The 12,811-nt window shown below is 33.9% G+C and overlaps 1 protein-coding gene across 1 annotated transcript in view; it reads right to left on the bottom strand.

The window, feature by feature from the left end:
- LOC131050951 (uncharacterized) overlaps positions 1-10,188 on the bottom strand; it is a 54,790-nt gene extending 44,602 nt beyond the window's left edge. The window contains exons 1-4 of the mRNA XM_057985275.2: positions 9,823-10,188; positions 9,674-9,714; positions 2,433-2,490; positions 1,777-1,870 (exon numbers count right to left, since the gene is read on the bottom strand). Coding sequence (XP_057841258.1) covers positions 1,777-1,870; positions 2,433-2,490; positions 9,674-9,714; positions 9,823-9,952 — 323 coding nt within the window. The 5' untranslated portion in view covers positions 9,953-10,188. The remainder of the gene's footprint in view (positions 1-1,776; positions 1,871-2,432; positions 2,491-9,673; positions 9,715-9,822) is intronic.
- Positions 10,189-12,811: the final 2,623 nt, after the last annotated feature.

Below are 12,811 nucleotides of genomic sequence, written 5' to 3'. Positions count from 1 at the left end.
TCTACATATTCAAAAAAATGTAAATACATGTAGCCATAGTACAAGTCAAAGTCAAGTAGGACTGTACTATTGAATAAGTCATAGTTGAACATTTTCTAAATTTTTCTCATAGCCCCCCCCAATATATATGAGGGTGCGCATTTGTAAATAATCATCTTTATGCATAACAACAAAACTCTGCCAATTTCTGTAGGACTTCAATTTTATTTTGCAAACCAATTTCAAGTGAATAGAAAGGAGCAATTGTGCATTCAATCTTTGAATTGGAGCATTTTCTTATGAGATTACAGTGTTCTTGTGTCATTGTGATTACATAACCTAGAATTAGCTTGAGGTATTGTGTTGTGGCTATTAAGTTTAAAGTGGTTTTAAATCTGATTTTTACAGTCTTTGAGCTGTAATACTGGATTTAGAGATAGTGATCAGCATTTTAATTCGAGAAGGTTTTAAGTCTTTGAGCTTCAAATTTTCTTTCCTTCATAAGTTTGGAGCTGCAATATACTTGGAAATCTTTGTGCTGCTATATATTGCATCTTTGTTATCTAATTTGTATAATCTTGTGGCTATTAGTTATTATTATTTATTACCATTCTTATTTGCAAGTCTTGAAAAGAGATAACTTATTCTGAAATAAGAGAATAGGAGAAACATCAATCCTGAAATAAGAGGAACTGATGATTGTAATGCCCAAGTAGTTAGTTTAGTTTTAATTCTAAGTCAAGAGTTAATTGGTAAAAAGCAATAAGAAGGCAGCCTCCCCTTTGCGAGAAGAGATTTAATCTCATCACACTATGGCTGAAAAGCACATTTTGTAATCATCCCCTGATTACAAAATTTTCAACCAACAATGTTCCTCTTGGCAAACATTAGGTCCTTTAAATAGATTTTGTACTATCAAGGAGAGCAGCATAATCTAATCAGATCAACTCTACTCCTTGGTTGACCTCTCTATCTACTTCTAATCACTTCATGTTCGAATAAAGATATACTTTTACTCCTCTATTTAGTATGCATTATTAATTCTATTCATTATTTCAAGTATTCATTTTATGAGATAGGAGAGTAAAGAACATTGAAAAGAATATATATCTTCAAACAATAGAAATTTTGATTTTATTCATGACCTGGGTTGTGGCATCAGTCAAAGCCATTATTATCAAAGTATTACAGCCCTTAGGGTATCTATCCAATTTCATTGCAAAGTTTATCTAATTGACAATATAGAATGAAAACAATGTTTGAAACCACTACACAATCATCACAACTTGTTAGCTATTTTTATATGAGTAGCCAAGCTGAAAGATGAATACGTGTGCTTCTCTCTCTCTACAAAACTTCTTCACTGAAATTGTGTCAAGGGTGAAGGAAGAATATTTTCTGAAGTCAATTTAGATGTTTGGAAAACTACGAAAACAAAAACATTTGCAGTTATTTGAAAGCTCTTCAAGAGCGTATCTATGATTGTCTAATGTATAAGTTATTTTGCATTATGTAAAATTCATCTGGACAACAAGATTATGATTCAATCATAGTATGGTCGAACTTTCGAGTAAATCAATGTACTCAAAATATATGATAAGCCCAAGAGCAAGTGCGACATAATTGAACATAGAAAAACCTTTAGAACTCACCATGCAACTAAGTCAAAAAATTGAAGCATCAACTCACAATCATAGTACGGTGTACCTTTCAAGAACGTCAATTTTACAGAAAATGTATGATAATCTCATAAGCAAGAACTACATAAATGAACATAGAGAAACCTTTAGAACTCACTTTGCAACAAAGTCATAGAACTGGAGCATTAATTCACGATCATTCTCATAAACAGTGTTAATCTTCCCCAAGCAAGAAATGCCAAATTGTGGATCTGCAACTAACAAGTATAAGTACCAGATAAATGTAACACACAGCATCAAAATGACTTATTTATAGGGAACTTATGTTGCACTGGAACACCATATGGCTAATGTAACAATCCATTCAATAGAATTCAAGTACCTGGATATATGTCATATCAAGACTCGATATTTTCTTTTAAGTAGAATCTTTTAAATCAGAAAATTATATTGTAAATTGGGGAATGGCAAAGATATCAAAAATACTAGATTTCTTATGTCATTCTAAATTGGAAAAAAATCAAATCTCAACGATGTTGGCTTGCTTTAAATAGGGAACAAAAGAGACAAGAGATCAGGTTACACGCATACCGAGAATCAAGAATTTACAGCAAAAGAAGAATACAATATTTTCAAGGTTGACATCTTTAGTATCCGCCCACAAAGACCAGAAACAGATTCTGTGAATCTGTATGTTTACATAGATGAATTGTATAGAATTGCTTCTACAAAACATGTAAAAAGAAAAAATTAAAACATTACTAGATTCATCTAATTGATGCATCCACTAGTTGCACATTATAATATCCATACCAATGTCCATCTTCAAAAGAAGCTCCTCTTGTATCTCGGTAGTGATAGCCACTGGTTCCTGTCAGTATCCATCCAGAGAATAAATAGCATAAACCAATAGTGTGAAATTTGAAATGGAATTGCACAAACTTAAGATTTCTACTTATGTAGCATTTCATGTTATATAATTTCATGTTTTGTTTTTTTACTAACACACTTATTAGCTATGAATTAAAATTTATTTGGAACAAAGTACAAACTCATTATTTGAAATACCAATTGTTTGACAACCATATGTTCAATAAGTTCTCCCACAAGAACTTCTATTGAAATTCATTGGAAACAAATTAGCTGATAACTCAATACAGCCTACAATCTCGTTTCTAGGAAGGTTTAAACTTTAAACCATAAAGAAAACAATATTCCTATTGATAAGTAGTATGCAATAGACTAACAATATATCTGATGCTTATCAAGGAATGTAACTGGCTAATTAGAGACCAAGGATTCAGAAGTACAATAGAAGAAACAAAATTTAGGAAGCAAAACAACTTTGTCGATTGTGCACTAAGAGATGATTTAAGTCTACTCTTGCATGCTTTGAGGCTTTGAGGCTTTGAGCTTTAGCTTGCACATGTTTCCTCTTGCCGTTTTTGGCCTCTGTTCAAGGCATTAAGCCCATACGTAAAAAGTCCTTGGTGGAATTGGATTGTTTCAACTTTTTTGGGACTTCCAGAAAAGAGAATTTTTTTTTAGTTTAATATATATAACAAGTATTTCACCTACCAGGAAGGTGACATAGTTCGCACAGAGTAATAGTGACAGGATTGTGCATGGGATGTTACATACATAGGATGAAATTCATTCATGTCAGCCATGCCTGCATTGTTTTCAACTTTCAGCAATTTGAAGATTTTCAACTTATTTGACAGAGGCAACCTGCAAGAGGGGCGGAAGCAGCAAGGAGAGGATAAACAAGGAAGTGAACATTTCAGTTGAGACCCTTTCCCTTATAAGGTAGAAGATAACATTCCAAAAAATGGGGATTTTTCTGCTAGTTCCATAGGGTACCTTGCCACCCCTCAGCTCCCCTTCCCTATTCCAGTGTTATTTATATTTTCCTATTTGAATATCAGTATTATGTGGGTACTTGGTGAAATACAGATATAAACAATCTGGTTGTACTTGTATCTGTTGCTCCAGATTGGTTTTAAAAAATCTTTAGTTTAAGAACTGAGATTTGAGACTTCTCTCCTGTAAAAGCCAATCCAAGTATGCCTACTACCAACGATAAAACCTGTATGAAAATAAACAATATTCCTACCTCCAATTCATTCACCAATTATGCTATTATGGAAACCCAATCCAATATGCTTAGGCCAACTTAAAATTATTTGAAAATTATTTGCCTATTGTGCAAGCCTTTTGCGCAAAATTGCAATTACCCCACCAAAGAGCAGTGTTGAGAATTCTTTCCTAAAATGAGATATTCTTCAGTTTGAGGATTACCTTCATCAATATTCTCCATCTCAACATAGGTTTTTGGATATTGAACCCACTCCGTAAACATTTAAGGTTTATACCTTGCTTTTAGTACCATAGTTTCTGAAAGCTTCAATAAGCTTCTCTATGGATCAAGCACAACATTTGAGTCCTTGAAATTTCTTCCTCTTCTTTAGAACGATTCCAATGCAGCACCCTAGTTTTAAGAGCCTCAAGTATTTCAATGAATTCACCAAATCATGAAAGTTCCCTGCATTCCTCTCATCTCTTTCCCAATTTAGACCAATTCCGCCATTTCCATGACTTCAACAACTCACTCATCTTGAACCATTCTGCTTAATAGTTAGACTACTTCTCAACTTACAAGGAAGAACTTGATTCTAACACCAATGATGTAGTGGAAGCAAGAAACTAGAGAGCATATAGAAAGAGAATAATCCTACAATGAATTTACATCCACAGACTCTTCCAGAGATAGTAAATCAAAATCTCTTTAAATCCTCTTTTATCAATTGTTCAAATGCAACATTCTATCTAATAAGAATATAACAGCTCACCTCCTTTTTATGCACTAAGGATTTAAATGCTTTATATGCCTCTTTTCTTTATAATAAATTGATTGTTCCCTTTATGGAGAAAAAAAAATCTAGAGCTATATTTCTTGCTTGTAAGAAAATAAACTTTAAAATTACTTTTCTTGTTCTCTAGGAAAAGACACAACTTCTAGAACTGGAGGTTCCTGCATCATATTGGATAGAAAAATTAGATCAAGAAATAAGAAAGTAAATATATAAGTTAAACCCAGATAAGGTTCATAAGCAGGATAATTAGAGAAATTTGCCTCATACTTTGTAAGTATGGTCTTTGTAAGGTTTAAATTTAAGTCGTTTCAATTGGTAACTGCGATGACATTAATTACATACTACTATTGAAACAACCTTGCCATTCTCATAACAGTGGCCCCAAATTCATTAAAAGAAACTGAGTTTGACAACTAAAGTATTCAAAGAAATGTCCAAGGCTAACAATAAAATTTAATGAGATAAACTAATGGTGTCACTATCCCTAATTCATCAATGAATTGTGTTAATATCGAAACTTAACTCAATGAGTTTCTCCCCTCTATTGGAGAAGATGATTCAACTTATTAGGAGCATAAAAGAGCTCAAACCCTCTCTATTGACGTGAAGTATATTGTTTCTTAAAGTGATTAGAACATTTCAACTATTCTTTAAAACCTAGATTACCGGTTCTGATGCAGGAGCATCCCTAGTTCTTGGCAATCTTGCATCAACCAAAAAACATTTTCTTTTCAGTTTGTTTCCTGTTTTGCAATTTCCGCATTTCTTTCTACATTTCTTTTCATTTGCTCCTCGGATCTTGCGGAACTGGATTTTGTTTGTGGGCATGTTCATCTACCTTATCCTTGGTCCGCGGGACGTTTGGATCTTTTTCCAGCAAGTTATTGCTTCCAGAATTTGGGACAATTTTCTGGCTTGGAGCACCGGAACCCCCTGGACCTAATTGCTATTGGCAAATCTTGCGGATCTTTCCCGTAGCTTGCGGAGCTTCAATTAGTTGTTTCCAACGTTCCTTGGCATGTGGCCGACCTTCCCTTGGGTCTGCACTTCTATGGATTTTCCGGAGGGATCTCTTTGGCGGAGCCGACCTTGTTGTTCTTCATGTTCATCAGCTATTGTTTCATCTTGGGCCGATGTGGATCATCCTTGATCATATAAATCAATGTAATTAAGCATTTAGAATCAACTTTTTAGAAGATAGAAGATCAATCTGAAGGTTAGGAGGTCTGGAGTTGGCTCGCATGCTTGCTTGAGCCCGGATATAGTATTTGAGCATGTATGTAATCAGGCCTATGTGCCGAATCTTGTACGCCCGCATGTTGCTGGCAATTTGTAATTGAATTTCATGATATAATAAAGTCTGATCTGCATTGCCTCCATCACGATTGTGTTGTTTCTGCTGTGTAACTCAAGCTGCACGGTCTGGACTGTTCTCTTTGAGGACTTACTCCTGTCGTGACTGCACCAGGTTCCAATATGGGTGTGGGTACGACTCGTACGAGTACCGAAACCCAGTATAATGGTATGGCAAAAAAATTCCTTGGGTACTGGTAAGAGAATATATATAAATATATGTATGCTCAGAATTGCCAATAGAAAAATATTTAAATACCTCATAATTTGTAAAAATGAAAAACTTCATAAATTCATAATTCAATGATTTGTCATATGTCAATACACAATGAAAATTACAATCAATATTTAATAATCTTCATAGTACACTCCATCAAAAGCATCAAAGTCTAACATTTGGTTCCATTCCACTTGAACCAAAATGAGTTACAATGCCACTTCCACTCGCCATGTACTGTACAAGCTGCCTCGTCTAAAGATATTTTTTGGCAAGTTGTGCAACAATAAGGTCTAATTCAACACACTCAAGAGTTAGATACTGTTCTCAGTACTCATAATCAGACTTTTGACTCAAAAAGGTCAAGAAGCTATGATGAGAAAAGTTACATATGGCAGTCAAGTGTGAAAGGACTGTCATAGCAGTGACCTGCAAATGAATCATATGACATTATGACTTGCACAGTAAACAGTGATGCGAAACTCAAAGCCAAGAGTAATAAGCAGCCCAATATGATAGAGACCCTTTGACAAGAAGATCTTCTTGGCAAAGCATGACAGTCTTTAAGATGCAGATCACAGAAATAAGATAGCCAAAATACAATGAAGAGTAATAAGAGAAAGTCATGGCAGTGTTCTTGAAGATAATGACAATGACAGAGGAATGAGAAGATAGTGAGAAGGGTCAAAATTATAAAGGAAAGTACCATGGGACATACTTAAAGACAACTCCATCAAGAACTTCAAGTGGACAATTTGCTGTTTGAGATGGCAGTCCACTAAGGAACACGAATACCATACATAGTCTAAAGACCTTAACATCAATACATGGTCATGAGAGCACAGAAGGCAGTAAGCAGTCTTACGGAGAGTATGGAAAAGACAAAGGGCAGGGGTATGTTACCAGACAATGTCTTGAAAAGGAACTCAAGCATAAGTTATCAAGGGGTGATATCATGCTAGAAGCACAAACTAGTCATGTCAAGGACTAGATAGACAGTCTTCCTCAAGTGTGACAGTCCTAAACTTTAAAAAGAAAACAGCAAGGGTATAAAGGGACTGTTATGATATGATAGTCCATGAATAGGCACAAAAAACCCATGAGGTAGGGCATATGTGACAAAGCGCAGATATCAGAGGTGTAAATGGAGAGGAAAAGAACAGTTTTGAAACTCTTAAATGACTTTTTGACATGTGTAAAGATGCCCAATGGATGTGGATACTTTCGAAGGGCAGTTTCAAGCCATAATCACTCAGTTTGGGGTAGTTTGGAAGGTCTTAAATGACCTATTTCCTTTCTATACTACCCTAATGGTTTTTCAACTCCAACATCACAAAGAACACATGGCCTTGGAGAGGCAGTTGAGTAAGCTGAGCAGCATGGAGACATCATCCAAGCATATAGGGGCAGGTGGAGCAAACATAGGAAAAGTTATGAGGCAGTTTTGATCAGTTGGAGGGCATTGAAGGCAGATTTTGAGTCTTTTCCAGGCATCTAGCAGCAGTTTCAAATCCTCCCAAGGATCTAGGAGCTTGTGGACCAGCTGTAGCCGATTTGTAGGAGCTTGAAGGGGTCAACCAACTCATTTTGAAGAAGGCAACTCAAGCTAGGACTTCTTGGGCGTGCAAAGTAGGTTGACCAATTTTAGAGCTTTGAATTTTGGTCAAAAATAGTTCCTCTATGCTCTCCTATGTCTGGGGTGATATATAGAACCCTTCAGGCAGTGTTAAGAGTTGTTCTTTCTTGTTTTCTGCTAAAAAATGAGAGAAAACCAGTATCGTAACTCAGAAAAAGAGTCTCTTCAAAACCTAAAATCAATGTACTGATTTTTTTTTTGAAGCATTTTTAGACTGTATATTATGCAACTGTTGGAGCATAAAGCTCAAATACATCAATGTAATAGTCTATATGCAACTGTTGGAGCATAAAGCTCTAATACATCAATGTAATAGTCTATATTTAGGGATTTCTGTTGTGTATGTAGACAGCTCATAAATATGTGCTGATAATAGTAGATTAGCTGTTTAATAGTAAAAATAGGAAATCTAGTCACTGTATAAGTTGGAGCCTTCCAATAGGACTCTAGTTCTCTATTTGTGTGTAAAATATAAATATATCATCACTGAATAAAGAGTGGTAAAGTAATTTACGAGAATTTAGAGCTTGGACTCAGGCCTGACTCTCTTCGGAGAGGTTCCTGGATCATGGATCAGTGAGAAATGCATTCCTCCTTAAGAGTGGGAATAGATTAGAGAGAGTAGCTAAATTGTGGAAAGAATCTCTAGTCCTAGAGTAGGAAATTTTTTTCCCTTGGTAGAATGATGAAGAAAGTCAGTTAGAGGAAAGAAAACCCTAACTGCTGTAACCCATAATTCACCATCTCACTAGAATAGGAAAATTTATGGAAGAACTTTTATTCCAGAATACCGAAAGCAGTTATTTTAGTTTCATTTCATTAAAAAAAATTATTAGTAACAGACGTTTAAATTGTTGCACACATGATAGAATCAACCGCTGTTTACGAATCAAATGATGAAGATGATAACGGTAGAATAGGAAATGATTTCTTATTCTGAAGAAGATGACTCTCCGATGCCAGAGGAAGAATATGAGGTTTAATTCACTAGGAATGCTGTCCAATAATTCAGGAGACCTAGGAGGTCCTTTTCAGGAAATCAAGAATTCATCAGAGTGGGAACTTGGGAATTACACCTCCATGAGGGGTGCAAGACAACTTGATGGAGTTTGTCTGATTTGTGAAAGGGGTAAAACTGATAAAGATGAAGATTTAAACTTGAATTTATGTTGTCCGGTTTAGTAATGTAGTGTTAAGAGAGGGCATTAGAGTATAATGCTCCAATACATAAATGTAACAAATTATTAATATATACTTAAGGACTACTGTTGTGTATGTAGGTAGCTATTATATATGTCCTAGTAATAGTAGATTAGTTGTAGACTAAGGGTAGAAACACAGGTAAGTTAATTACTGTAGAAGTTTGAGTCTTTCAGTAAAACTCTAGTTCTTTGTTTGTGTATGTGTGTGTAAAGAGTAGTTAAGTATTTTTGGATGCAACTCTCTCCTCTTGTATTGTTGCTTAGCTCAGTTTCAGTAGTAACTCCCCCTTGAAAGAATTTTGAAGTGTCACTCCAAATGCAAGTGGCGAATTTTTCATCAATGCTGAGAAAAATTACAGCAGAGTAGTTGAAATTTTCAAGGGATGATTTTACGGAAATGCCTATCCAGCAAAGATGCACCAATGCATAAATTGTCCTCATACACAATCACTTACGCATTGGTGCATCCTAATGGCTGGATGGCAACTTCCCGATTTTACTGCATATCATTACGATTTTTTCTTCCAAACGCCTCCTATTAAATTAGTACATTACCGAAGCGGAATGTATGCAAAAAGGGGACAATTTACTCGGAGCAAAACTTTACGAGAAATACAACAATTAAGAGCATAAGATTTTCAAATATAATGATAGAGTACAAAACTGTTCGAAAATCTGGGTGCAAGGTTGATCCATCAAGGTTTCCGATCTATTTATTTCCCAGAACCTTTGTACTCATCAAAACAACAATTGAAGTAAAATAAACCTACTTGATTGTCCCTGACGGCATCCGCGATCCGCTTCTTCACTTCTGTTCAATTTCAAGTTATACACAAAAATCCAATTTGTAAATGAAAACGATTATGATTATTATAAATTTTATGGTGAAAATGACGGAAGTGAGAATGTTAAGCGAGACCTGCTTTGCCGAGTTCGATTGCAAAGAGGTCAAAGAGATGGAGGAGCTGTTGCCTCGTCAGCATTCCTGATTTCTGGAGGGATTTGCCTTTGTGTTTATAACTGTAGGAAGAACCTGCCGACTCAGACATTTTATCTCGTTCTTCGGTTCCAAAACCTGTTGGCTTGTTTTTTTCCTGGTTTTTTCTCTTCTGTTGGGGCAGTTATGGTTGCTCTATTCAAACCTCATTGTTCTGATTCTGGAATGGAATGGAACTTTTGTTAAAAGAGCCCCAATAACAAATATGAATTAAAGGTATTTTGAATGGATGGATAATTCAAAGGCAGGTGGGATTTTGGTTAGTAGTCAGTAGTCACGGTACAAATTTTATACTTGTAATTTGTGAAGTTCATGCTTTCAGGAATATATATATCTTTAAAATATGGTTAATTTTAGAAAAAAAATTTGGAAACAAATGAAAATTTACAGTTAAGATTAGTTAGTTCTGAAGTTTATGATGTCAGGAATATTTAAATCTTTTAAGATTAAAATATGGTTAATTTTGGCAGAAAAAATTGGAGACAAATGAAAAGGATAGAAAACAATTTATAAAATTACTTATCATTTTTCTCAATATTTATAAGTGAATATTTATAGTTTTATCAATTATTAGAGTTTTTAATATGTTATTTTATTTATAGGATTATAAATATTTGTGTCAATTAATTTTATTTTCTATGAATATAGGTTAGTGTCTGTTAGTTATTTAGTTTTAACATATTTATATTTTATTTTAGATTTATAACAATTTTGTGGCTGTGATAATTTATTAATATAAACATTTTTTTCACAAGTTATCTAATATTGATAATAAGTTTTAATTGTAAGAAGAACAAATTCAAAAATAAAATAAAAATTAAGATATATATTTTCCCAATAACACTATATTTGTTTCAAAACAATGAATACGATATGAAAAAAATTAACTAATATGATCATTTTATTTTATTGTATGTGTGATGCATATATTCGCATGTCAACACTAATTTATAAACAATATATTGACACCAATCTTGCAGTTGACTTTCCATGGTGGTTTATAATGCTTTGATATCTTGACAAATGTTTTGATATCTTGACAATGATAATCAATCTAAGAGATTTGAATTGAGCTTCATTGTTCTCTAATGATAGGCTAGTTCAATATCTATGTTATTTGATTCCTTCTACTCCACTTTTCCTTTTATTCATTGGTGCCTTATTATGGACAATCACTCTTTTATTTAAGTGGAAGTTTTCAATGGTGTGGTGACTAATTATCAACAACCAAGACTATAGCAATAGACTTGTGTGCTAATCATTTTGCTCCTTGGTTGCCCAAGATGGTGCACATCAACATTGGTGGTGGGTGATCTAGGCAAGGAAGATGATGTAGGTGGCAATATGTGATGACATTTTCATTCTCACTAAATGTGCAAGTGTCAAATGGTTGTTAGCTCAAGAGCAAGTTTATAGATATACAAGTGAGGAAGTGGCATTGTGTATAAATATTTGTGTCTATCAATAATTTAGTTTTAATATTTTATGTTTTATTTTTAGTTTATAACAATTTCATGGATGTAATAATTTATTAAGGTAAACAATTTTTTCATGAGTTGTATTTATAACAAAGCCAACCAAATATAGCATTAACTTTAAAGATGTCAAGTTGATAATGATGTATATTTAAACACTAGCTGAATATGCCATCTATCATCAAGAAGAGAGGGTTGATGAAGGTCAAGGCTTGAGTAAACGCATAGGTATACGTATAGTTATAGATATGATTTTATAGTTTTGATTAGATAAAGCAAGAAGAACCTGAACCCTTTACAAAAACCACCATCAAGGCAAGAAGGATGAATCTCATAAGCTATGAGATTAAGAAACCTAAACCAAGCAAACAAAGCTTTTGACTAGAGTTAAGAACCAATGGGAAACAAGGGTCCCCACCCTAGATTGAGAACTTCTCTTTCTCAACAAAAGAAGGAGAGAGAGAAGATGTAACATGACATTTCTTCCTTCTACGAACTATAGTCCAAGCAATACTATCATCTAAAATCCCACAAGGAGGGGAAAGAATAAGAGGACCCCCCTCAGGGAGACAAACATCAAACAAACGGGTAACAATAGGAAGACAAGGCGAAAGGCAACCAATGACCACTGAAGAAGATATGACCAAAGCGGAAAAAATATATAAATTTTGGTTATAGGCATACTATTATCTAATTTGTTAACACGTTTAATTGGTATCAAGAGGTTGATTTTCTTTAAATGAATTATTATGGATTGAGATTGATGTTTCTTTTAGAAGTTGGATTGATTTCAAGTTATCGATGATGCAAAATTCCATTATCTTTTGTTCAATGATTCATTGTTTCTATGTTGTTAAAAAAAGTATTGAAATAATTTATTTTAATAACTTAAATGAGATATGAAAACTAAAAAAATTGTAGCATTTAGTATCAATGGTGTCTCTTGTTCACCTTTCCATGTAATACCATCACATTTGAACTACTATACTTATAGCCTAGTATAGTTGCAACAGTGACAATTATTGTACATTGTCCCTATAAATCATCAAGGAGTTCAAATCCAAGGAAATGAGTAATCTCTTGGATAGAAAACTAACAAAAAAATAATAGCAATCTAAGAAACAAACTAATGGTAGTTTAGCAAAGAAAAAAATCATCATTGTATAGGGAAATATAATGATCAATTTATAGTTTCAAAGGAAAATAGAATCGTCATCTTACAATTTCAAAAGGATAAAGAGAATTATCCACCTACATTTCAAAGAAAAGTTTTGTTTGTTCTTTTAGGAATATACATTAGAACAAAATAGTAAACAAGTATTGACTTAAGTGACTAAATATTAAATGAATCGCATGCTTCTCTTAGTGGCTAGTAGTCAAGGAAGAATTGGCTAGAAAAAAAGGCCCTAGAAAAAGCTAGGTCACATCAAACATAG

Source organism: Cryptomeria japonica, chromosome 2, assembly GCF_030272615.1.
Source record: "Cryptomeria japonica chromosome 2, Sugi_1.0, whole genome shotgun sequence".
Classification (NCBI taxonomy): domain Eukaryota; kingdom Viridiplantae; phylum Streptophyta; class Pinopsida; order Cupressales; family Cupressaceae; genus Cryptomeria; species Cryptomeria japonica.
This window is presented reverse-complemented; position numbering and strand designations above follow the sequence as displayed.